Consider the following 27,130-nt stretch of genomic DNA (forward strand, 5'->3'; position numbering starts at 1 on the left):
TCAGGATAAGCAGAAGAGTGACCAAGAACAAAATCAGATTCCCAGAAATCAATAGACAAGATGTTTATTTCTTTTACCTCAGCTAAGGCAGCCATGAAGACCAGTTGTCTTACAATAGACACTACTGGGCTGAAATGACAAAAAGAAGCCTTTGAAAAGGTACTCAGTTACCTTTAAAGAGTACATTCAGATTGTTCAGGTTCAGGTTTTTCGCAACCATTTTACTGCTCATTAATACATTCGTAACTTACAGGTAAGTGAAAGGATCTAACACTTAAATCATTCTTATATTTCTGATGAAGTGGGATATTATCCCAAAATGGAATTTTTAGGTACTCTCAAAATTACATTGATCAAGCTGGGCTCGGTGGTTCACACCTGTAATCCCAGCACTTTGGGAGGCTGACATGGGCAGATCACCTGAGGTTAGGAGTTCGAGACCAGCCTGGCCAACATGGTGAAACCCCATCTCTACTAAAAACACAAAAATTAGCTGGGCATGGTGGTGTGCATCTGTAGTCCCAGCTACTTGGAGGCTGAAGCCAGAGAATCGCTTGAGAACCTGGGAGGCGGAGGCTGCAGTGAGCTGAGATTGCGCCACTGCACTCCAGCTTGGGGGACAGAGTGAGACTCCATCTCAAAAATAAAAATAAAAAATTTTACATTGATCAATGCTTTCCCTGATCATTATCCTTAAAGATCCAAACATGACTGAACAATGTTATACAATATAGGACCTGAAAGAAAAATTCAGCTATAGATAGGTCTTTATATTAGTGTTCTATATTCATTAAGTATCCCACAATTAAAGTCTGATGTTAATAACATGAATTTGGTCCAGCAGAGAACTATAAAAGTATATAAAACATAGGCTGTATATGAAAGGATAAAAGAACTAGTCTCCTGTTGTACAAAGTTATTTTGTTTATGTTATTTTGTTGCCTTGGCACTCTATCAGTTTGATTCTAGTTCCTTCCCTTTATGACACTTGTTAACAGTACAAAATGGCACTTCAAAACAGTCAATTAAAACTCATTTGGCTTAAAGAATTTCAACCCCAAGTATACATTAGTCACTTAAAGAATGATTGCTGTTGCTGATTATATCTAAAGAGGGCAGAAAGGCATATGTGATGAATTACACCTACAGAAGGAAGATGATGGGCATGAGAGGTGGCGGAGACCTGCAGGACATGCATAAGGCCCTATTCAGCTCACCAGAATATACATCATTACAGGTTTACGCTGCTTTCCAATATGCAGTCTTCTAGACCGATGCAAAAGTACAATTAAGTGGTGATGGTTTTGCAAAGGGATGAACTGAAAAGGCCCTTAAAATTACATACAATCTCTAATACTCTAAAAAATTTTAATTTATAAAAATTTGGTATTTACATTTAGGGACACACATAACAGACAACACAAGTAGGTATAAAGAAAATAAATCTGTTCAATAAGGTGGGCAAACGTAACAAATGAGCTCAATGCCAATATATTTGTGAGACAGGGAGTAATCTTCAGATAATCTGGGATAATATTCAGAAGGACTTGCTGATAATAATATATCACATGGTGAAATACTAAGATGAATTTTGGAGTAATCTTTTATAAATAAAGTGTTTTATTCTAAATATACTTCTGATCAGAATCAGATTTTTAAACCTACAAACCTAAATGAAAGCAATGTTCTAGTCTCAATCCACTGTATTTCTGGTAAAAAAAGACATTTTTGAAGGGCACTCGTTTAATCACTGGCAAGTTAGCATTTTATTGAGACCATCAACATCTTTACAATGAAAACAACACACTTTACTGTAAAAAGAGAATAAGGCAGCTTTCCTAGGAATCTCTGAGAAATGACTCAAGAATGAGAAATCATGCAATTATTTTTCATATATAGCACAGAAAAATATATTACATGCATATGGTTTATAAATAGGTGCCAACCTGGCCTAACCAACAATCTTCGGTAATAGTGTCTCTTGCTAAATATAGACAGGCACTCACTTTCAATCCAGCAAGCATTCTAGCTCCATTTTAAAAGCAGACATCAGAGCTTGACCATGATGGTGAGAGGCGGAGAAGAGAGTACAAATGAGCCTGAAAAGTCATAATTCAAGTTCACTCCGAGTGAGCTCCTTGATTCTATTCATGAAATGATCAATGGCATTAATAAGTAAAGGGATCCAACTATCTCCCGGCTGAGGGTTCACATGACTTGCTCTGAGAATAGAATAGGAAAGAAACAAGTTAAACTTACTAGGGCATCAAGGGAAAACCTACCCTCAGGAGGGAGCGCAGGGAAAACTACAATTTTTTTAAAGGGAAGCTTCTTTGCAGAATCTCAGCTGCCCCACAACTGAAGTTGAAAGAAAATCCCACACCCACCCTTTCCCACTCCTTGAAATGGGGGCTAGGGAGTTGAGAATGTCTGGACAGGAGTTCCGTTTTACTCTCAAAAAGCTATCTGAGAAGTCTTCGTACTTACTTTGTAATTTCAAGTGCCTTCTTTAAAACAGATACAAGTTTTGCAGACTAGAAAAGAAACACCGAAGTTATTCACCCTGAGCCTTACCATAAAAAGGTGAGCTCAAATATTTTAAAAAACCCAAGTAATAAAAACATTATTTAGAAAAAGAATCTGAAGGACGTATGCAAAACTTAAAAATGCTGATTAGGTTAGGGTGGCAGGAATACGGGTTCTTTTCATTTAGCAAGATCTTGTTAATACCATTGCTATAACATTTTAACAAATTTTTTAGATCTAAAATATTTTCAATTTAAAAAAGGACAGAAAAAGGAAAATGTAACCTGAATTGGTCCCAAATGCTGATAGCTCAAAATATAAAGCAGAAATGACTAAGGCTCCTTTAAAAAAAAAAAAAAAAAAACGCATAAAGAATTTTAAGAACACCAATATAAGGATAACATGGAGACGTTTAATATAAAATATCAATACATATAAGATGCATATGCAGTACACATTTTAAAATTGCTAGAGCAGATACTGTGTTTGGGATAGCTGACTAGGCATATTGCTAAAAACATTTGTTTCTTAGGAAGTCAATTTTTTAAAAGTTAATGCCAAAAAAGTTAATGCCCAAAAGGATCCTATTCTACTTCAAGGTGTTTGTACATCATGAAGACACTTCTGATGAATCTAATTTCCATTATTCAATTTATCAGTTATTACTAGAATTGATACGTTTGATTGTAAAGTATAAGCTATTTGGCAGTTTTACTGCTCTTGCCAATAACATTAGAGAGAACAGAAGTCTCTCTAGCAAAGGGCACAGCACTTCAAAGAATACAACAAAATCAGATTTTTATAAGAAACTTGACTCTCCATGGTTAAATCACACTGTTTGTATTAGAATAGAGTATGTTTCTGGAACACTTATTTCTGCCTCGACTAGAAATTAGAAACTTGTGACCTCAGCCAGCTACTTCATGAACAGCTAGAGTTCAATGTAATTGCTGCCTAGTCTAGAAATTAGAAACTTGTGACTTCAGGTTGAGAAGTTCCTAAATTACTCTGTAATTAAGACTTTCTTTTCAAAGAAGCATTTTCTATTTTTTTTTTTGAGACAGAGTCTTGCTCTGTTGCCCAGGCTGGAGTGCAGTAGCGCGATCTCGACTTACTGCAACTTCCACTTCCCGGGTTCAAGTGATTCTCTTGCCTCAGCCTCCCGAGTTAGCTGGGATTACAGGCGCATGATGCCCGGCTAATTTTTGTATTCTTTTTTTTTTTTTTTGAGATGGAGTCTCGCTCTGTAGCCCAGGCTGGAGTGCAGTGGCGTGATCTTGGCTCACTATAATCTCCGCCTCACGGGTTCACGCCATTCTCCTGCCTCAGCCTCCCGAGCAGCTGGGACTACAGGTGCCGCCACCACGCCTGGCTGATTTTTTGTATTTTTAGTAGAGATGGGGTTTCACCATGTTAGCCAGGATGGTCTCAATATCCTGACCTCGTGATCCGCCCACCTCGGCCTCCTAAAGTGCTGGGATTATAGGCGTGAGCCACTGCGCCTGGCCTTGTATTCTTAGTAGAGACAAGGTTTTGCCATGTTGGCCAGGCTGGTCTCAACTCCTGACCTCAGGTGATCCACCGGTCTCAGCCTCCCAGAGTGCTGGGATTACAGGTGTGAGCTACCACGCCCAGCCTTAAAGCAGCATTTTCTAAGGCCTTTGGGCTTTTCTAAATGATTACCCAGGTGATTATGGAAGAGAGAACTATCAAAGCTCATGGCTATTATAATTCAACTTCAGCAAATATTTATCAACCCCAAACACATGCAAGAACTGTGACATTACTGTTGTACTTGCATCCAAATGTGACAAATAAATATGTACCCTATAGCTTAGAGGAAATACTAGTGATTAGTGAAGTTCCACCCATTAGGTCTGTAGCTATTCCCTCAAAGCCAGTACTTACATTGATTCGCACGGTCAGGTGACACATAGGTGGATATATGCTCAGAGCCAAATCATTCACACTAAGAGCAGAAAACAAAAGTAATCATTAACAAAAAAAGAAACACAGCCAGGTTGTTTCTAGTACACAACTATGGATGTCAACAGTAAGACACTGTCACAGAAATGCCTGTCAGTTTTTAAAATTGGGCAACTGAGCAACCAATACAGAATGAGTTCAACCAGTCTTTTTTTTTTTTTTTTTTTGAGACGGAGTCTTGCTCTGTCGCCTGGGCTGGAGTGCAGTGGCCGGATCTCAGCTCACTGCAAGCTCCGCCTCCCGGGTTTATGCCATTCTCCTGCCTCAGCCTCCGGAGTAGCTGGGACTACAGGCGCCTGCCACCTCGCCCGGCTAGTTTTTTGTATTTTTAGTAGAGACAGGGTTTCACCGTGTTAGCCAGGATGGTCTCGATCTCCTGACCTCGTTATCCGCCCGTCTCGGCCTCCCAAAGTGCTGGGATTACAGGCTTGAGCCACCATGCCCGGCCTTCAACCAGTCTTTATTGAAACACACATACCCCATTTCACTAGGAAGTTGGGGGGAAAAATTCCCTTGGTTCATAGTAGGGTGCATGATCAATTTAGTCAAAAATGTGAGGATATGAAAACATCAGTTTAATAACTAATACAGGCAGGCAGGTCATCAATGGAAGCTAAAATTAGAGTAAAATATAACTTTACTAAAGTAAGCACCACTTTAAGTGATCAAATTTAGTACCACCAATAAGGAGGCAAACCAACACCATGTGCCTCCCTAATATGATAAAGGAGATGTATAAAACACTCAATTATACGATATTCTTGCAAAAATGAGAACCATCTCATGAATCCAGGTTGTTGGATATTTTATGAGACAACTGACCTGGTTTCTTTTTAAAATGTTGATTTTTTAAAAAAAGATTACAAAGGAACTGTTCTAGATTTCAAGAGACTAAAGAGATGACAATTAAATGCAATGTAGGACCTTGACAGAACCCTGAATTTATATGACATTTTAGATAGAGACAATTGGAGAAATCTGAATATTAGATAATATTATTATATTCAATGTCAAATTTCTTGGATGTGATAACCCACATCTTGGATGTGGAGGAGGAATAAGAGCATTTCAGGAGATACATACTGAAGTATTTAGGGGAGAAATGTCATTGCTGTCTGCAATTTACTCTCAAAACATTCTGGAATGAATATGAAACATCTGTCTGAGAAATCAACCAATGTAGGAAAAAAATGTGAACAATAGGCGAATCTAATAGAAGGATGTAGGAGTGTTCACCGAAGGTACTTTTTTAACTTTCCTATAGGTCTGAAAAATTTCAAAATATAAAAAAACTGGAAAACCTTGTTTTCCCAGTACAAATTGAGATCAGAAAGCTGCTGCTCAGATGTTTCGAGTGGAGATCACGCTTACCTAGGGCTGATTTCGTCAGAAATATCCACAATGTCGTCCAGCTGTGCCACCTGATCCTTCTTCCCATTCTCTGCCACTAAGATCCGAATTTTCTTCAGGCAGGCTTTGGATGCTATCACCAGTGCAAGGCAGCGGATTATGAGCTCTTCATCATCCTCTGACCAATACAAGTCCCGATTGCTTGGAAACCCCAACACATCATCCTCATCATTGTGGTTGTCAGAGTTGTTCTCGTCAGTATCATTCAAGAGGCCAGAGTAAGGGTCGCATTCTTCCATAGCCTAAGACATACCATGATGTATGTGAATGCAAAAAAAAAAAAAAAAAGGGGCCTATTACACTTTTACCACCGTGCCTTAGTTGTCCAAAAACCTTAGCCGGGCCGGGCGCGGTGGCTCACACCTGTAATCCCAGCACTTTGGGAGGCCGAGGCGGGCAGATCACGAGGTCAGGAGATTGAGACTATCCTGGCTAACACGGTGAAACCCCGTCTCTACTAAAAATACAAAAATTAGCCAGGCGTGGTGGCGGGCACCTGTAGTCCCAGCTGCTTGGGAGGCTGAGGCAGGAGAATGGCATGAACCCAGGAAGCGGAGCTTGCAGTGAGCTGAGATCGCACCACGGCATTCCAGCCTGGGCGATAGAGCAAGACTCCATCTCAAAAAAAAAAAAAAAAAAAACCTTAGCCAGCCACTTCACTAACGGCTGCAGAGTAGAATCATTTCATAAACCCTGTTTCTCGCTCTCCTTGTCCAGTAAGGGAACGGAGAGGGGTGATAGTACATCACACTCTAACAAGGAGTGGGAGATGGAAGACAGAGGACAGTAGTGAGAAGGGGACCTATCTGGCTCAGGAAATCTATGCTCAGGAAATCTCTCTTTATAATTAATTCTCATCTACTAGTCAAGCAGATGCCTTCCAATGACGGAGGTCCCCTCACCCGCTGCATTTCTTCATGTGCATCCTTCACAAAATCCACGTTCTTGGTCAGCATCAAAAGAGCTGCAGCTTTGTTATCTATGAGTGAAAAATCAGAAGCACTAGAATTAGAGGAAAACCCCAAGAATTTTCTTAAGGCTGCAAGGAACAACCACATCGTTCCTACTGAAGGGAGTGCCAAAGACGGTTGACAAGGGTGGTGGTTTAATAAAAAATTCTTCTCACTACATCCCCTGGTATCTAGACAGGGGTTTAAAAAGCTTGTATTTTATTCACCACAAGAAGAAATAAAATGGTCACATGATGTTTATCATCATGGTCCTCTTGGACAACCACCGTTTTGGCTTAGCTGTCTCTACCTCGTAACTGCTTCGGTGTGCTCCATGATACTACTCTTGGGGTAGGACTAGGAAAACAAACCATATTTGTTCAACAAGAGACAGAGCCACAGCAAAGGGGAGTGGAATTTAGAAGTATGAGAACTAGAGAATGACAAAAAGTATTAATACCTACCTATTAATTTTGATAATAAAATATATATATTTCACCAGACTGTGTATATAAATTCAAATACATATATGTCACAAAGCTGGAAGCTAAACAGGAGAGGTCTCTCTGCTTTGGGCAGCAGACACGGCCCACTTCCCACTTTCACTCACCTCTTGGCATCCGAGGCATCTGCTGGCATGCAACCCAGACACTGATGTAGGAAATAAGGTCATTGTTCTCAGGGCTGGGGAAAGAAATCAGTAAGGATAAATTAATAACCTAGGTTCCTGTCTCCTAAAAAGCTCCTTCCTGCTGGTCATTACTCTCAGCTGTCAGTAACTTTGCTGTTAAAATGAGTTTTTCCCCTCTTAGGCAAGGAACCCCAATAACTGATAACCTAAACTGTGGCATCACTACCTCTGAGTTGGAGTGATGGAAAGTACTTCCACGAGCTGAGCCATGCCATCCACGATGTCCAGGGTGGCGCCCCGTACCAGCTTTCGCAGGGTGATCCCTGTGGCCAAACCCAAAGAATAAGCAGCCTGGTGTTCTTTTCAGAAGCACCATCTGCTTTCCTGAGTCTAAGCATTACAGAACTATAAGGTAACGTACACCCACATGCTTTAACCTACATGCTAACACAAAACTCAGGTCTTACTTATATCCCCATGGCATTTTCTTGCCCCTCCTGCCATTCCTTAGTGTTTTCTTTGAAAGAGATCTGGAACAAAATCTTTCTGTGACATCATGTATTCATTCGTTAAAGACCGTGATCTCTTAACAACTGTAGATGAAACACTTGAAGTTTAAGCCACTTGAGTAACCCTGAAGATCCATGACATGTATTCAGTTACAATTTTGGCATGATTATAAGCAATGCATGATTCTACAGGCAGGGCTGAAGGCCATTTAACCTATGAAGATGTTCAGAAATAGGGTGAGATATAATATGGGTGGAGGAAAGTAAGGATGGCCTGAGCCTGCATATGGGGCTGAGAGCCAGCTGGCATCTGTGGTGTTAAAACGGGTTGAAGAGGGAGAAGCCTGTGAGAATTAAAAGCCTTACAAGTCAGGCAAGGTAGGGGAGATGGGAAGTCATAGGAACAAAGCATCTGAATCTTAGAATAATGGCTTGATTATTTAAGTCACTTACATTACAAAATTATCCTTGACTGTATTTTATGGGAGAAAGTTATATGTTCAAGTCGGGTAAAGGTAAAAGTCACAGGACATAATCCACAATATTAGCAAAGATCTACATGAGAAATGCAGCACTTATGTGGCTTACCCTGATCCTTTGGAAGCAAACAGTACACTGCAATAAATGCCTTGATGGCAGCATGGACTTGTTCACAGAACTTCTGGGTTTCCTATGAAAAAGGAAACAGATTAGATCAAAGTGGTCAACCCTTTTACTGTGGAATACAGCAGATATTTCTTTTCTTTTTCTTTCTTTTGAGACAGAGTCTCGCTCTGTCACCCAGGCTGGAGTGCAATGGCACAGTCTCAACTCACTGCAACCTCTACCTCCCAGGTTCAAGCAATTCTCCTGCCTCAGTCTCCCAAGTAGCTGGGATTACAGGCACCCACCACCACACCTGGTTAATTTTTTGTATTTTTAGTAGTGATGGGGTTTTGCCATGTTGGCCACACTGGTCTTGAACTCCTGACCTCAGGCAATCCACCTCCCTCGGCCTCCCAAAGTGCTGAGATTACAGGTGTAAGCCACTGTGCCCAGCCTAAGGCAGATATTTCTACAGCATCATCAAACATTTTCTGAAGCCCTGGTATGAAGGTAGGCCTTCTGCTATACTCACCACATACCAGAGAGGATTTAGCTATATAGTAGACATTGGGCTGACAACTCAATAAACCATTAAGAAACAGCAGGAAAAAACTTATTCCTGATTCACTGTATCCCAAGATATTCATGATATCTTAGACCAGGAGTTGGCAAACTGTGGTCCTCAGGCCAACTCAGGCCCCACTGCCTGTTTTTGTAAATAAAGTGTATTGGGACACAGTCATACTCATTGGTTTAAATGTCTGTCGTTGTGTCTGCTCTACAAGGGCAGAGTTGGGTAGCTGGCTACAAAATCTAAAATATTTACTAACTGGCCCTTTACAGAAAAGAGAGGGAGAGAGAGAGATAGACAGACAGACAGACCGACTGACAGACCATGGTTATTAGATCACTAACCAGGTCTCTCTCTCTTAACAGAATCACAATATGTAACTAAAGGTAACTAGCATGGACTCAACAATGCTCCATGTTAACTATTTTCCTTCTAGGTGGTCACTGGCTTTCTCATCTTCCTTGTCCTCAACTGACTTAAATTCTAAGTCAAGACTATATAAATGTGGTCCAGGTTGGAGCCAGTCTACAAACTGTTTGTGACCAGTCAGGGATGAGATAAGGACAGTGACTGAGAGTGTTTAGAAACTTTTATGGCAATTTGACATTTATTCAACATCCAAGCACATCATTTTATTAAAGTATCATTCCATACAGACTGGAATTTAAAAAAAACAAAACAAAAACTACCCATCTTTTAGTAGGACTAAAGTGGTGAGATCTCAAGAAGGCAATGATGATTCATGTGTATGTATGTGTATATATACACACATATATACATATACGTATTTATTTGAATATATGTATATACTTGAATATTTGTATATATTTCAAATAAATCCAAATTCTAATTTTTCATCTATGAGTGAAACTACTATCCTGAGCATGTACAGAAAATCAGTTCTATGCTGCCTCCTTGTGATATCTTACTTGCAGTGAGTTTTAGCAGCAAGTCCTAAGTGTATTTGAAAGAAAGGGGTTAGCAGATAAGAAAAATAAGATAATATTAACTACTCTTTTTGCAATAGTCTATTTTCCACGAATCTTTTAAAGTGCTCTCATACAATTCATCTTCTTGTTTCCTCGTCACAAATCTCAAAGGTAGGCCAGGCACGGTGGCTCAGGCCTGTAATCCCTACACTTTGGGAGGTCAAGGTAGGCGGATCACTTGAGGTCAGGAGTTCGAGACTAGCCTGCCCAACATGGTGAAACACCGTCTCAACTAAAAATACAAAAATTAGCCGGGCATGGTGGCGGGTGCCTGTAATTCCAGCTACTCGAGAGGCTGAGGCAGGAGAACTGCTTGAACCCGGTAGGCAGAGGATGCAGTGAGCCGAGACTGCCACCGCACTTCAGCCTGAGTGACAGAGTGAGACTCTGTCTCAAACAAACAAACAAACAAACTCAAAGGTATGTGAGGAGGACAGAGTTTATCACTGTAGGTACATGCAGCAGAAGATACCTATATTCTTTCCAAGCACCTGTATATGTAGACTGAGAAATTAAAACTGTTGACTATGAAAATCAAATAAGGCAATGAATATGCCATTTTAAAAGACTCTTACTCCCATATTAAGGATACATAGCTCTAGAAAAACTAAGCATAGAGCATACGTGGTCACAGCCAACATGTTTACTTTCATTAGTTTAATAATAAAGGAATATTTAAAACGCATAAATTCTTTGTTCTAGCAATTCCACTTCCGGGAATGTTTTCTACTGATATACATACATACACAGAATTAGGTAATTCATCACGACATTGTTTGCAGTAATTCTAAGTTGGAAACAGCTTAAATGTCCACATAGAGTATGGTTAAATTATGTTTATATCTAGTCTATTGAATACCATGCAGTCATTACACAGAACGGAACAACTTTATAGTAACTGCTAAGAGTTGATTTCTAAGCTCTATTGTTAATTTATTTAAAGGAAGATCCAGAACAGTGTTTATGGTATCTTACCATTTGTGTAAAAAGAAGCTGACACATACAAGATAAATGTTTATGAATGTATATATGCACAGAATATATGTGGAATAATGCAAAAGGAACTGGGGGAGACAAAAATGAGAAAGCGGATGGAACGATAAACTTAACACACTTAACTTTGATATCTTCTGAATTTTATACTATCTGCATGTTATTGATTAAATATAAAAATATAAAAAGGGTATTATGTAGTATAACAGAATAGGTGTACCTTAGACATCAAGTAGACCTTGATTTCAATTCTAGCTCCCCTGCTTTTTTTTAAATCTTAACCTGAACTTCTGAGCCTGCTTGCTCATCTGTCAGATGGCCAACAAGTATGTGAAAACACCCAGCAAATAAAAAGTGCTTAAAAATTATCAGAAAAGAAACAATCAGGGTGAACTTCAGATTGAACCAATATTTATAAGACCTGCCTAATCCGCGCCAGGAACTGCACTTGGCAATTCGGTCTTCACAACAATCCTGTGAAGTAAAAAACGGTAACCTCATTGGACAGATGAAGAAAATAAATCTCCTGGCATGCGTGTAAAAGGTGGAAAGAAAATTAGAGGATTCCTAAGGTGTAACTCGGCAGCCCAAGGAGTCCAGGAAAGTGAAGCCCACCTGTGGAGACGGCAGTGGAAGCTGAGAGAAGACTGTGGTCAGAGTCGTGGCTTCCCTTGATACTGTCACAGCTGCCTCATCTGGGGGGTGGCCGAAGAGAAGGCAGGTGCCAATACATTAGTGCTGCACGGACTTGGAAGATACGCGTTCCCTTACCGACCGAGACTTCTCAAAAACACCTCCCGAATGTCGATGTTAGAATTCTAGTTCACCCTCTCAGGTGCTGAGGTGGGTAAGGTATCTCACAGAAAGGATGCAGCGGGGGAGGGCAGTCCCCTCCCTGGGGGAGAGCCAGAGGGAAAGGGGTCGGGATGCTGGAGGAACTGAGGCAAGGGGAGCCCGGACAGGAGGCGCACTCACTGAGTCTTCTCCAGAACATCTCTCCATTAAACTCCTCGGTGGTCCCCTGGGCTTCGCCGACTTGTGGGTGTGGCGTGTGGGGGCCGAATGGTGGCGAATGGAAAAGCTGAGGTAAGCGGAGCTACCTCTCTCGCCCGAGCCCGGTTCCCCGCCGCCGCCCCAGCCCGGCCCCTCCCCCCGCCGCCGCCCCAGCCCGGCCTCTCCCCGATCTCGCCCCTGCCGTCGCGCGTTCCAACTCCGTCAGCTCACCCCGCACTCGAGGCAGGAGCAACCGCAGCTCCTCCGCCAAGTGCCGGAGCTGCTGCAAAGGTGGAGCCAGGGTGGGGGCTGCGGCTGCAGGTGCAGTTGCGCTCGCCATCTCGGTCGCTTGCCGAAGGCCGCAAACACAAGCCTCCGCCGCCACTGCCGGAGCCGCACTGCGACAGCCGCCCCACTTCCGGGCCACAGCGTCAATGGCTCGTTTCCGGCAACAAGCCGTCCAGCCCCGCCCCAGAGGCCCAGCCCTGCCTCCTCCCGCCCCAAGGCCCGGCCCCGCCCCCAGAGGTCCAGCACCACCCATCCCATTATGAGAGACCAGGCCTGGCCCCGCCTCCTCCAGCCCCGCCCTGTCCCCAGAGGTCCAGCACCAACCATCCCAGAGGCCAGGTCAGGCCACGCCTTCTCTCGCTCCTTAAGCGAGGCCACACGAGCAAGGCTCAGGCTCACGGTCTTTCTTATTCATCATTCATTCATTTATTTGATCAGTTGAAAACACTTCCGACTAAGGAAGCCGAGAGCCCACAATCCTGTGGGAAAACAGGCCTGGGAACTAATATCTCAGCCGTGGTCAGGGTCGGGTCCAGATCCTCAAAGGTTCCCTGCCCCTGAAATTGCACCTTTGACAGCTGCTGAATTCCAAGCACAGCGGTAGGTGCTTTACATGGGGTAACCCCTAAAAAACACACTGGGCCTCAGACACTCCCGTACACACACCCAACCCCTACCCTGTGGGTGTCCTAGATAAGGGTTTTCTCTTCACAAAGATAAATCAACTCTTTGCCTCCTTGAGGAGGGAAGGAATAAAGGCATTATTTTTGAGACTTTTCTGCAGTCCATTCTGCAGGTATCAGTAGTGGGTAATCCCTCCAACATCCAGGAGTCCAAATGAGCAGCAGCTCCCTAAAGCTCACCCACCAATACTGGCCCTCCACCTGCTACTGGGGTAGAGGCCTGGGCTACAGACACAGGCTGGGCTTCTGCCTGGCTACCAGTGGTGAGACATGGCCTTCAGGAGCTCAGGTGGCTTTTTAACTGCACCATGAAGACTCCAAGCTTGGCGGAGTTCAGTGTCCACACACAACGAATGAGAACAGGTGTCAGCAGTGTCAACCAGGTCCGCAAAGGGGAGAATAAAAAAGCTAGGGTGCCGTATGTCGCATAAAGAAAGTAGCAGGAATAAACCTGCCAGATGTACAGCAGTAGCATAAGTAGGTGAACAGGCATAATTTTCAAGTATTTTCTTTGATGGAGATGAGACCTGAAGTTGTGACCAAAGCACCGCTGCAGCAAGCTCCAACACATGTAAGCCATCAAGGGGATGTTAAAAAATGCCAGCTGGAAAAGAACAGAGCCATAGCTTACTCCCAAGTCCTTGGAAGAGTTTGGTCTTAATAATGCATCATTAGTGGATCCTAAGAATATGCTGCTTTCTGTCTTGGGGTTAGCTAATTTACTTCAAGCACAGTTGCTTATAACACAACAGCTGACTTGTGGCTAGTTGTGTATTTGCTCACGTCCTTTTATTCATCTTAGAGGCGGGTATCATTTAATTTATGTTGAAGTCCCAACTTGTAGTACAGTATCATATACACAGTTAATACCCAGTGGTGTTAAGCTGGAATTGAACTGAGTAAATGTATACACACACATACAACAACCCCTCTTTTTTGGTGGAGTGAGGGGAGGGCTTGGCTGTCAGTATTTTTTTAATCTCCATTTTTGTTTGAGGTAGCGTGATTAAGTACTGGAATATAAATTAGAAGATCTAAATTATAATCCAAGTTGAGCTGCTGTATGATTCATTCATTTAACAAATATTTATTGAGCACCCGTTATGTGGCAGGCATGAGCTAGGCTCCAAGTTAGGGACACAATGGCAAACAAGTTAGAAAAGGTCTGTCATAGAGCTAACGTTCTAACAGGGAGAAGACAAAGACCAAAAAAAAACCCAAAAAATATAATTACAGATTGTGATTAGTTCAATGAAGGAAAGAACTGGGTCATAAGAAGATAATGGGGAGAAAGGCTCTCAGAGGCCAGGACAGGAATAAATCAGTGGAGGGAAGTGCATTCTAGGCAGAAGGAACAAATGAAAAGCCCAGAGATGGGAGAGGTCTTGGCCTCTTTAAGGAAGTGCATGCAGAGCATAAGCCAGGTGGAAATTGGGGCAGTCGGCAGGACCCAGATCACTGCTCTGCTTCAAAGCATTTCAAGCTGAAAAGTAAGTGAGCTGACTGTAAAGTTTTTAAAAGAGCACGCTGGATGCTCGGTATTAAACTGAGAGCAAGCAGGCAAGAATATCAGGGAGAAGACCCAGGCAAGAAATAATTACAATTTAGATTAGGGTAACAGAAATAGAGAGAAGTGGATGGATTCAAGATATGCACTGGAAGCAGATCAAATAAGGTAGAGCTTGCTGGTGAAATAGATACAGGGTATGAAGGAAAGGGAATAATTGAGGATATATCTTGGAGAAATCAGGTGAATGGTGGAGTCATTTATTAAAACTGGAAAAACAGAGGAACAGGTTTGGGGTGGAAATAATGTTCCTATTAGAGAGACATCATATGAAGTTGAGATGCCCGTTAGACATCTGTGGCCATTGGATATAGATGCACTTGAAGTGCAGAGAAGAGGTCAAGATCAGAGATATAGATTTGGGAGTCATGGGTCTGGATGATACATAAAATCCATTATTAGTGTACTATTTATTAGAATATGAATGTAAACATTTACAAAGGAAAAAACCCTGCCTTTTGGTAAGGCTCAGGATTCATTTGGTATGAGAGAGTTCCTTAGAGACAGCCTCCATCTACACAATAGAAAACTGAAATGAGGCCGGGCACAGTGGCTCACACCTGTAATCCCAGCACTTTGGGAGGCCGACACGGGCGGATCACCTGAGGTCAGGAGTTAGAGGCCAGCCTGGCCAACATGGTGAAACCCCATCTCTACTAAAAATGCAAAAATTAGCCGGGCATGGTGGCACATGCCTGTAATCCCAGCTACACAGGAGGCTGAGGCAAGAAATGCATTGGAACCCAAGAGGCAGAGGCTGCAGTGAGCCGAGATTGCATCACTGTGCTCCAGCCTGGGCGACGGCGCAATGCTGTCTCGGGGAATAAAAAATGTATTTTAGATGTTTACACGACAGTGGTAGAAGGAGTTTAGGAAGCACTTTAAAAGCAAATGAAGCTTTTATTAAAGACTCCCCTGCAAGTAAAGTAGGAAAGATGATCTATGGTACTTAATTTTGGATTTTGGATTTAATTCATAACTGTTATGCAATTAGTCCGACAAGGCCAAAATGTTCTTAAATTGCCTTTCTGACTTCTTACCTGGAGAATTCCAATTATAAATGTTATGCTGCCTTGTAGGAAATGTCCATTAACAAATATCCCAAAGGAAAAGCAGCAACCCAATTTGCCATCAATGATTTCACCAAAAAACCATGGACCTAAAAGAGGCAATGGACAAAAAAGGAGGAGATTAAATAACTATAACTCTGATTACATATATCATGAGATGCATTTATAGGAATAATGCAAATATATGGGACTAGCCATCTATAAGTATTTTATTTCATAGCCTTTCCTCTTTGTTAATCTCTATGTTGCACTCGATATCCTTGCTAACCAACTATTTGCTCCTTTACTCCATATTTTTTGGATTATGAAATTGTCTTAGTAGACACTATACCTGGAACAGATATGTGTCTTATAGATTCTAGAAACAAAAAAAAAGCACACTCACATTTTTGAAAATTCCGTTGCAATAATAACCTCAATATAATGCATTAACATTTCCTTTAAGAGGTAAAGAGGTATTCCACAGCAGTTAAATTTCCAGATGATTGAGAATTACTCCTTAAAGCAAAAAAATTTCAACTACCTTTTGAAAGAAATCTTTCTAAGATGCACTCATTAATATAATGAATGTATTTTAACCTCTTCTTGAAGGCCCACAGTCATTACTTTGTATATCAACTACATAATCACAGTTACCATGTAGAAAGTTGAACTTGCTTCAGTTTTCTCATCTAGAATGCCATGCTGACTTTTCTCTCCTCTCTATTATTATTTACTGCCCCCTTCTCAGTGTGTGAGTTTCTAGGTATTATTATTATTATTATTATTATTATTATTATTATTATTATTGTCATTTTGTCTTGTAAGTGTGCTGGTTTATGTAAGAGTATCAAGTGTTTGTCAAGAGTGATAAGGGACAGTTAGACCTACCTTCTCAAAATGCAAATACTAGGCCAGGCAGGGTGGCTCATGCCTGTAATCCCAGCACTTTGGGAGGCCAAGGCGGGTCGATCACCTGAGATCAGGGTTCAAGACCAGCCTGGCCAACATGGTGAAATCCTGTCTCTACTAAAAATACAAAAATTAGCCAAGTGTGGTGGAACACGCCTGTAATGCCAGCTACTCGGGAGGCTGAGGTAGGAGAATGGCTTGAACCCGGGAGGTAGAGGCTGCAGTGAGCCAAGATTGTACCACTGCACTCCAGCCTGGGCAACAAAGCGAGACTATATCTCAAAAAAAAAAAAAAAAAAAAAAAAAATGCAAATACCATCATTTGCTGGCAAGAATAGGGTTCAGCTTTATAAAGTCAGAGGCAATTTTCTCAGATATTCTTTATATAAACTGCATTAAAGACATATGAGTCTAAAAAGGTGCTTTCTCTTCAGGTTTCAACTTTTTGAATGGAACAATTCTTCCCTATTAATGTATTTTGTTTTGTTTTGTTTTACAGCCCAGGAACCAAATTACTTGCTTTACCTCATTGTGTAAGACAAGTGTCAAAAACAGCTTCAACCTATCTTGTAACAAGAGAACTTACCTCCAGAGGTGATCTGCCATAGCTTACACAGAATCATAAAGTGTTACATTTTCATTTGTTCTCTGGTGGGAGTTACTAATGAGCAAAGTTTAAAGGGAGGATAGAAGTGTAAAAGACTAAGACTAGGCAACAAACAGGCTAATGTACTCCTAATTGACTTTTAGTCACTAAGAAACATGAGCACAAAAGTCTAAAAGAGATTTACGGGGATTTCTGCTTTTAATAACTGTGGCTAAGTGACTTTGTAAGTACAGTCATGCATTGCTTAACCATGAGGATGCATTCTGAGAGATGTGTCCTTAGGCAATTTTGTCCTTACATGTCATACACGAACCTACATGATGTAGTCTACTATATACCTCCAAATCCACTATAGTCTTATGGGACCGCCACTGTATATGGGGTCCCTTGTTGACTGAAATGTTGTCATATACCACATGATAGTACTGGGTATAATAATACAACAGAAGAGTGCAGATATGCCTGAACTATTGCTCATCTCAGCTTCTCTCTTTTTTGACCTGAATTTTTGAGAGCCACACATTAGTAAATATTCAATGAACTACACACTAAGCAAAATAGGCAAAATACCAATGGATAGATATATATACTTTTTTTTTTTTTTTGAGATGGTATCTTGTTGTGTTGCTCAGGCTGGATTTGACCTCCTGGGCTCAAGCAGTCCTCTCGCCTCAGCCCCCGAGTAGCTGGAACTACAGGCATGAGCCACCGTACCCACCTACCAGTGAATATTTTAATGAGGAAATAGATAATAAACACAGAAGTATAAATTCTGATAAAGGTAATGATGGAAATAAAAAGTGTGATGAGATATAGACTAAAACTTTAAGACAGACAAAGGTTTCTCTAAGGAGGTGCTATTTCAGCTTCTATTATGTTTCTACACAAATACTAATTCTGTAGCAGTCTTCTCAGCACCCTTAAGTTAACTTGGTGTTAACTAAATGTCCTTTAAACATGTTAGGCACGAGCTTTATTTTCCAAAACCGTGCCCCAGAAAATGATTTATGAAGAATCCATGAGAGCCATTTGTTATACCCTCAAGAGTCTAATTCTGTTGTCAAAATTGTTAATATATTCCTTGGCAAAAATTCCCCACAATCTGTACTAATTTACTTACCCAGCACTGTATATAGTGTCAACAACAACACAGAATAGTAGAAGATGTTTATTTTGCTCAAGACATGAAGAGAAAATGAGGTCAGATTTATAAACCCTGAAGGTTCTAAAAAACATAAAGTTGAAAAATTCAGTGAACACATGCAAAGTTCAGTTTCTTTATGACATTTTCTAGAAGACTTTCATGGGCTATCTACCATATATTCAGCAAATCCTTTGTTAGATGGTAACTATAAAGATGACACCACTTTAAATTCAGAATTTGGCAGGAATCCTGGTGAGACAGTTCACTTAGAATTGCAGAAGGCAGAGTTCGAGGAAATGGTGTAGTTGTGAGACATTTTATATATATCATAAGATATATAATTGTTATATTTATATATATCACAATATATCAAACTCATATATGTGCACATATATGTACACACACATATATAGATATATATAATAACCAAAAACAATGGATACACCTACCAGAGAAGCATACTATATTTTATCTTGTCTTTTTTTTTTTCTTCCTTTTTGTGGAGAATGGGGTCTCGCTATATTGCCCAGGCAGGTCTCAAACTCTCGGGCTCAAGCTATCCTCCCGCCTCTGCCTCCCTGAGAGCTAGGTTTGAAAGATAGTGGTTTGTTCAAAGGATGATCAAGTCTCTGTTTTCTATGGAATTTAGTGTCCAAAAATACAAACTTCAAAAAGGTGTATCAAAGTATTTCAAAAGTAAATTAAAAGAAATATCAAAATATCCTCATTCTAATCATAGATATGAATATCTGTCCAAAAATAGTCCTTTCCTGTACATTATACAGTTCTTAACTCATAGCTAACCTCTTACTCCAATTGAAAAGTTTCCCTAAACTTTCCAAATTAGCATGCTTTTAAAATACAGTGACAAAGAGCCCAAGTGTAAGGGCTTGACTCAGAGAAGCTCCATTCTGCAGCCACAGTCTACAGTACCACGGATCCTCAGCCCCAGCCAGCCATGTCACCCATGCATGTGGCTGATCATAAACCAGTCAGCTGAGGACTATGAAAGGAAGCTCAGTGTACACTAAGCAACACTACTGGTAAAAAATATTTAAAGAACTAGTCCCAGTGAAAGACAGTTCAATGTAAGTTAAATAAGTCATGTCTTTGCTAAAAGACCAGCACATTCATTTTATACTGATAACCTTGCTCAGCCTAACACTTAATTTTATGCCAAGCCTAATAATGCATGACCTTTCCTACTTTGTGTGTTACTCTCTCAGCTTCTTTTTTGTTCTAGTCTGTACTTCTCAAAGTATTAGCCTACATATTCAGATAGAATAATAATAATTTATTATTTTAAGAAATCCTTTAGCCTTAGAGGCAGCTATTCTTTAAATTTTAAGTAATTGTTCTCCATTTTGGCTGCACATTAGAATAACCTAGGGGAACTTTTAGAAAATACTCATGCTTATATCTTACCCTCCAGAGATTCTGATTTAATTTTCCTAGGGTAGAGGGAGATCTTAGGCAGCAACTCAGTGATTTTAAGCAGTCAGGATTGAGAAATACTGCTTTCGACAGAGCCGTGCTTCTCAGTCTTCACTGTACATTGGAATCATCTGGGGAGCTTTAAAAGCTACTGATGCTTAGGTCCCATCCTAGAGATTCTGATGTAATTGGTATAGAATGCTGTTGTAGCTATTGAAATTTCAGAAGTTCCCCCAGTGGATTCTAAGGTACAACCAAAATTGAAAAGTCTTATTTAGAGGAAAGAACTGACCTGGGGTCAGAAGCCTTGGGTTTGGAGTCTCTCCTCTATCTCTTATTAGCTATGAAACCTTGGACAATTTACATAACCTCCCCAAACCTTTGTTTTCTAATCTTTAAAATGGGGTCAATAGCACCTACCTCACAGGAATGTTTTAAGAATTAAGTGAAACAATGTAGGTTAAAATATGTTTCAAATTTAAATAACTATGTAAAGATATTGAGAGCCCCATATAAGAGGCTGGGGACCTCAAATATTTATTTATTTACATTATGTTCAGGAAAATACACATGTATAATAATGCTTCTTGAACTTTTTCATAGAATTTTTAAAATAAATATAAGCAGAAAAACATTCCGTAGGATGTGTACTGTACCTATTCAGTTAATCATGTTACTGTTTAATCACTACTACAATACTCCCCTTCTCTATCATCAGTCCTTGATCCCAGGGATTTCATCCAAATTAAGAAGGAATCAGGAAAATTTGATCCAACAAGTATTTATTGTCTATTATGCACAAATTCGATGCTGGGGGCTGTGGGAAACAGAAGATAATTAGGAAGCAAGAGTGCCTACACTGAAGACGGGCACAATGGCTCACACCTGTAATCCCAGCTCTTTGGTAGTCTGAGGTGGGCGGATCCACCTGAGATCAGGAGTTCGAGACCAGCCTAGCCAACATGGTGAAACCCCGTCTCTACTTTAAAAAAAAAATTCAAAAATTAGCTGGGTGTGGTGGTGCATGTCTGTAGTACCAGCTACTTGGGAGGCTGAGGCAAGAGAATTGATTGAGAAGCCAGGTGGCAGAGATTGCAGTCAGCTGAGATCATACCACTGCACTCCAGCTTGGGGTTCACAGCGAGACTGTCAAAAAAAAAAGAGTTCCTACATTGAGGAACTTAATCTGGTTAAGGAGAAAATGTATATACATTCGAAGTGGTTATATAAAGCAAAGTGGCTATCTAAATAAGTATAGAATTAATTGGGAGAAAGGACTATAGGGATTCAGATAAGCAAAAGCCCGTTAGGGCCTGGAATGGCTGGAGAAAACGGTATGACAAAAGAGGTCTTAAGGTAAGCCTTACGGGAGGCTAAGATTTAGATAAGTTTAGAAAAATATAAAGTAGGGATAATACTATAAGCAAAAGTACAGAAACAGAAATGAGCATGGTATGTATAGTGAACGGTGAAAAAGTACCTAGGCTAAAATACAGGTAACTGGTTGAAGACATGGCTAGTTAAATAAGAATAGATTGTGGAAGATTTTTAATGTCTTGCAGAGATGTCTGACCTTTATTCAGTGTGTTCTGGAAAGTCACTAAAGGCTTTTGCATACAGAAGTGATCTGTGGATGAGATGCCATGAGGAGGATAATTGGCTAATAATTAAGAGGATGAATTAGACAGAGAGACTGGATATAGGAGCAGGAATTAGGAGTCTATTCAGGAATCCAGAGAGATGATACTGACATGGCACTGGTGACCTTTCAAAAGGAAAAGAAACATTTGAAGAAAGAATTAATGGGTTGTTTTGTTTTTTGTTTTGTTTTGTTTTTTGAGACAGAGTCCCACTCTTTTGCCCAGGCTGGAGTGCAGTGGCGCAATCTTGGCTCACTGCAACCTCTGCCTCCCCAGTTCAAGTGATTCTCCTGCCTCAGTCTCCTGAGTAGCTGGGATTACACGCATGTGCCACCATACCCGGCTATTTTTTTTAATTTTTTTTCTTTTTTGACAGGGTCTTGTTCTGTCACCCAGGCTGGAGTGCAAGTGGTGCCATCTTGGCTCACTGCAAGCTCCGCCTTCCATGCCTGGCTATTTTTTGTAATTTTAGTAGAGTCAAGGTTTCACCAAGTTGGCCAGGGTGCTCTTGAACTCCTGACCTCAAGTGATCCACCCACCTCAGCCTCTCAAAGTACTGGGATTACAGGCATGAGCCACTGCACCTGACCTGAATTAATGGGTTTTAATAACATGTTCCCATTAGGCATGAAGACTGATGATTACTAAAAAATGACTCAATTTTTAAGGTTAAAAACTATAGTAAGGTCTTCCTGTAAGGTCTTTATTTTTGATAGTCTTTATGCTTTTATTTTTTTTAATATCAGTATGTTATATGTGTATATTTTTCTATCAAAATATAGTGATTAACTCAAATGCCTGCAAGTACATGTGACTTAAGTAAATCTTTCATAAATAACCTGACTTTAAATTTGTTGATAAAAATAGAAATGTCTTCAGAATTGTCAGCATACATTTTTGCCTGGGTTTACTGATCAGATAGTTTTGCATTTGTCTGTGCTAGATGTTTTAAGCTGCCAGGATTTGACCAAAAGGTTATAAAACTATATATTCAACCTAAAATCAGAATGATCTTTGTGTAAGTCTTTGATAAGTAAAACTAATATAGTTGATTTAATGAAAATAGCTGTCTTCAGTTTTTGGCAAAATATTTATATAGTCAGCTTTAAGATTTTTACTTAGGTGAACACCTGAAATTCACATGCTGTAAAAATGATTAACAGAAAGATACCTTGACATAATGACTAACTCTATCTAATATCTTAGTTTTCATAAGTAATCTATGTGTAGTTAAAAAATAAATTAGATGAATGTAAATGTTATAAATTTATAAATGAATTTTTCATGTGATTTTAAATCCTAAAGTTACATTATATTAAATTAATTAATAAATACTCATGAAATGTCTGAGTCATTTCTAAGTAAGATAAAATGCTGAAACATAAATTGCTAAACATTAGTATAAGTTTGTTCTTGGTTTCTTAAATTGTATAGAAAGACAAAACATACTTATTATTAGTAAATAGTAAATTCTACATTCAAAACTTGTTCCATAAAAAATTGTTTTAGAGATTATAAACTATATATTAATGAGATGTTAATATATAACAGTTCAAAATTACTTACTTCCTGAGTAACTTAAAGCTTAAGGTTACTAAAAATTCAAAATTTTTATTAAGGCCGGGCACAGTGGCTCATGCCTGTAATCCCAGCACTTTGGGAGGCCGATGTGGGTGGATCACGAGGTCAGGAGATCAAGACCAACCTGGCTAACACGGTGAAACCCCGTCTCTACTAAAAATACAAAAAATTAGCCGGGTGTGGTGGCAGGTGCCTGTAGTCCCAGCTACTTGGGAGGCTGAGGCAGGAGAATGGTGTGAACCCAGGAGGCAGAGCTTGCAGTGAGCCGAGATTGGCGCCACTGTACTCCAGCCTGGGCGACAAAGCGAAACTCTGTCTCACACACACACAAAAAAAAAAACAAAAAAAGATTTTATTAATATGAAACCAATAATTTTTATATGAGAAAGAATTTTGTGTGGTCTCAATATAAAGGAATAAAAAAATTTTAAGTAATTATTTGTCTTACGGTAAAATAACTAGTTATTCCAATATAAAAGGGGGGAAAACATAGGACAAAGACTAGGAGTTTAGGAGCATAATGGAAGGTCTAAGCAAGTTGTGGAAGGTTTATGAAGGATGGGTCCTGTAATGGAAGTTTTGTATCATCAGGATGGTTGGAATTTGAAGGGAACTTTTTTTTTTTTTTAAGGACAGTCTCACTCTGTTGCCCAAGCTGGAGAGCAGCGTCGTGATCTCGGCTCACTGCAACCTCTGCCTCCCGAGTTCAAGCAATTCTCATGCCTCAGCCTCCCGAGTAGCTAGGACTACAGGTGTGTGCCATCATGCCTGGCTAATTTTTGTATTTTTAGTAGAGACGAGGTTTCACCATGTCAGCCAGGCTGGTCTCAAACTCCTGATCTCCTGTGATCTGCCCACCTCGGCCTCCCAACGTGCTGAGATTACAGATGTGAGCCACCGCGCCCAGCCACAAGAGGTTTTGACTTAATTCTAAAATCTGTTTCTTTAAAATTTAATTTTCAAGCATCTTCTGAATGGCAGCTTTAAAGTTTATAGACCAGTGTTTTCCTCCAATATAACTTGATTCTGTACTCTTGGCTTTTCTTGATGTTTCTGAATTGTCCATATAACCAGGACATTTCCCATGCTTTTTCTAAAAGCCCTGTATTCCCCTGCTCAAGGTACTAGTTTTCTTGTTTATGTCCCTCTATAATATAGTGTATACATATAACCTTGGACGCATGCTCTTCCTATGTCTGATTATATTTAAGTATCTTTCCATCAGGTTTCACTTCCAGGTTATCTAAATAGGCTTCCCATAAGGAGGAGCAATCACACTTCAGGAAGGTTTTTTTTCTTTACTTTTTTGGGAACTGAACTAAGAAACAAAGATTTTATATTTTATCAAGACAATTTCCTATGTTTCATATTATCCTTATTAGCTTTTTAAAAAATATTTCTTAGGAAAACTGAGCTTTGAAAGGTTTTTGTTTGTTTGTTTACAGCCACAGAACTTTCTGTATTGTTTTTGAAGGCTTTTAATTGTCACTCTGTTTGAGTGACTATGACTTCACGATGACATCTATTCCTATTCTGACCAAGTGTTTTAAACCTTTTGACATCTTTGGCATGCCTACCAACGATCAATTTACAACTTAAGTCTTTCTTGACCCTGAACTAATTTTGGGATGTCTCTTGGCCAAGGGGACCCCAAAGAAACCTTAAAAATTGAGTTCTCAGCCATGATAGAAAGGGAGGTTGGACATACCTTGTCATACTCCCTCCCTTTTAGAGTTTGGGCACAACAACAGACCATCATTAATGTTAAAATAGAGATCATAAGACTGACAAAACAGAATCTGTCACAATAAGATACCAAATTATAAACAAGATCTAATGCCTGCAGGACATCAATCTTGCTAAACAGGTCATTGTTCACCCAGCATATTGTGGCTGACATAACATCCTTATCTTAACGTAAACATTCCTTTCTGCTGAGGACAAGTTTTAGACTGAGCCCCGCAGTCCTGTAACCAATTGCAAAGTAAAGAATCTCTGAATCCCCGTATAACCTGTGAGTCCCCACTTCAAGATATCCCAACTTTTGGGGCCGAAGCAATGCATACCTTCCGTGTATTGATCTATGTCTTTTCCTATAACTCCTGCCTCCATAAAATGTATAAATCCCAACGTAATCCAACTGCCTCAGGACCATTTACTCAAGGCTTCTTGAGTTTGTGTTTTCCCTGGGCCATAGTCATTCATATTGGCTCAGAATAAACCTCTTTAAAATATTTTACGGAGTTTGGTTTTTCCATGAACAAGGCTTATAGGAATAAAAGGAACCATAACTAACCTTTAAGCTCTGGGTATCCTCGATATCTAAATGTGATGAGAATGGTGAGCTGGCTCAGCACAATTAGCACAAAAAGGACCCGGGCCTGCAGGGAAATAGATGTTAATGTGAAATAGATACATGGGTACACTTTCAGTTAAGATTTTTAAAGTGGCCTTATTAACAAAAATGGAAATGGCATCTGTGATACTGTGATATAAGAAATACATATTTTGGTCTTTGTCCCCACTGGTCAGAGCTCCTAAAATCCTTGTAATTTTCTAAGTGATAGCAGCGATAGGAGCATATTATTATAACATTTGGATTTTGTCTCTGGCTCCTGAAACAGCTCTAGAGTGATAAAGTAAAAGGAATATCTATTGTTATTCATAACAAGCCCCTTTTGGAGGAGGTATAGCAAGATGGCCAAATAGAACCCTCCAGCAATCATCCACCCCTTCCCCCTCAGAACACCAAATTGAACAACTATCCCCACAAGAAAGCACTTTCATAAGAACCAAAAATCAGATGAGTGATCACAGTACCTGGTTTTAACATCATATCAAGGAAAGAGGCACTAAAAAGGGTAGACAACACAGTACCTCATTGCCTACACCACCCTTCCCCCATTCTGTGGCGGAGATCATCTGGGCACTTGTGGGAGAGCGCAAAATGACGTGGGACTTTGCATTGGAACTCAGTGCTGTCACAGGGGAACACAACACAGGGCAGAATTCTGCCAGCACCCACAGAGGGAGCATTTAAGCTGGCCCTTGCCAGAGGGGAATCCTCTGCCCCAGTGGTAGGAACCTGAGTTCCAGCTACCTCCAGCATCAGCTGACTAAACAAGTGCCCTGGGGTCCTGAATAAACTTGAAAGGCAGTCAAGTCACAAGGACTGCAGTCCTTGGGCAAATCTGGGTACTACGCTGGGCTCAGAGCCAGTGGAAATGGAGTGCACATGACCCTGTGAGACACCAGTTGTGGTGGCCAGGGGAGTACTTGTGTCACCCATCCCCCAACTCTCCAGGCAGTACAGCTCCAGGAGAGACTCCTTCCTCTTGTGGAAAGAAGAGAGAAAAGTAAAGAGGACTTTGTTTTGCCACCTGGATACCAGCTCAGCCACAGTAAAATACAGCACCAAGCAGATTCCTGAAGCCCCTGAGTCCAGGCCCTCACTCCTGGATGGCATTTCTAGACTCAGCCTGGGCCAGAAGAGAACCTGCTGTGTTGAAGAGAAAGACCACGTCCTGGCAAGATTCACCATCTGCTGACTAAAGAATAAACATCAGAATAAACAATCAACCAAGCAGTAGTCACCACAGACCTTGGACAAGAGCCAGTACTATGGTGAATTCAGGTGTGACCCAGAACGGTACAAACCATGGTCACCTCTCCCACATATCCAGGCAGGCCAGCAAAGAGAGAGAGAGGCTCCTTCTGCTTGGGGAAAAGTGAGGAAAGAACACAAAAGACTGCCTGGTAATCACGAGAATTCTCCCAGTTCTTACCCAAGCCCACCAAGCGCATGTAAGGCTGCAAGAGTTGCAGCATTACTGGGCCTGGGGCGCCCCCTCATACAGATACAGCTGCAGTGACCAAAGGCTTAGATCATAACCCTCAATTGTCTTTGAATACCTGGAAAGCCTCCTCAAGGAGGATGAGTACAAACAAGCTCAGACTCCAAAAATTAGAATAAATACCTAACTCTTCAAGGCCCAGACGTTGACAAACATCCACAAGCCTCAAGAACATCCAGGAAAACGTGACCTCACCAAATGAACTAAATAAGGCACCAGTGATCATTC

General features: G+C 40.6%; 2 protein-coding genes across 17 annotated transcripts in view; both read right to left on the reverse strand.

The window, feature by feature from the left end:
- Positions 1-909: 909 nt before the first annotated feature.
- Positions 910-12,773, reverse strand: LOC113219869 (cyclin-D1-binding protein 1-like). The gene is made up of 11 exons (XM_026447936.1): positions 12,375-12,773; positions 12,126-12,185; positions 11,766-11,845; positions 8,601-8,682; positions 7,730-7,826; positions 7,483-7,556; positions 6,825-6,901; positions 5,884-6,164; positions 4,435-4,495; positions 2,488-2,534; positions 910-2,222 (listed from the first exon to the last, which is right to left on the reverse strand). Exons 1-11 carry the CDS (start codon positions 12,682-12,684, stop codon positions 2,108-2,110), a joined length of 1,284 nt encoding a protein of 427 aa, XP_026303721.1. The 5' UTR covers positions 12,685-12,773; the 3' UTR covers positions 910-2,107.
- Positions 12,774-12,832: 59 nt separating this feature from the next.
- The window catches only part of LOC111529180 (transmembrane protein 62), a 44,966-nt gene continuing 30,668 nt past the window's right edge, over positions 12,833-27,130 (reverse strand). For 8 of the 16 annotated variants that reach the window (XM_023196077.1, XM_023196073.1, XM_023196078.1 and 5 more), the window contains 3 exons: positions 25,345-25,429; positions 15,722-15,840; positions 12,835-13,718 (listed from right to left, as the gene is read on the reverse strand). In XM_023196077.1, coding sequence (XP_023051845.1) covers positions 13,392-13,718; positions 15,722-15,840; positions 25,345-25,429 — 531 coding nt within the window. In that variant the 3' untranslated portion in view covers positions 12,835-13,391. Of the gene's footprint in view, positions 13,719-15,721; positions 15,841-18,369; positions 18,475-25,344; positions 25,430-27,130 lie in introns of all 16 variants that reach the window. The other 8 variants (XM_023196075.1, XM_023196068.1, XM_023196074.1 and 5 more) reach the window with 2 other exon arrangements.

The sequence above is a fragment of the Piliocolobus tephrosceles genome, unplaced genomic scaffold, assembly GCF_002776525.5.
Source record: "Piliocolobus tephrosceles isolate RC106 unplaced genomic scaffold, ASM277652v3 unscaffolded_110, whole genome shotgun sequence".
In the NCBI taxonomy this organism is placed as follows: Eukaryota; Metazoa; Chordata; class Mammalia; order Primates; family Cercopithecidae; genus Piliocolobus; species Piliocolobus tephrosceles.

What these genes read in the sequence shown, in the direction of transcription:
- LOC113219869 (XM_026447936.1), bottom strand. Translation starts at nt 12,684, where the DNA reads ATGGGTGGTGCTGGACCTCTGGGGGCGGGGCCGGGCCTTGGGGCGGGA. An exon ending in TTCCACTGCCGTCTCCACAG is followed by an intron (nt 8,683 to 11,765) that starts GTGGGCTTCACT and finishes CCTTTTTCATAG; the next exon opens with GAAACCCAGAAGTTCTGTGA. An exon ending in TCTGACGAAATCAGCCCTAG is followed by an intron (nt 4,496 to 5,883) that starts GTAAGCGTGATC and finishes TTCTGCTCTTAG; the next exon opens with TGTGAATGATTTGGCTCTGA.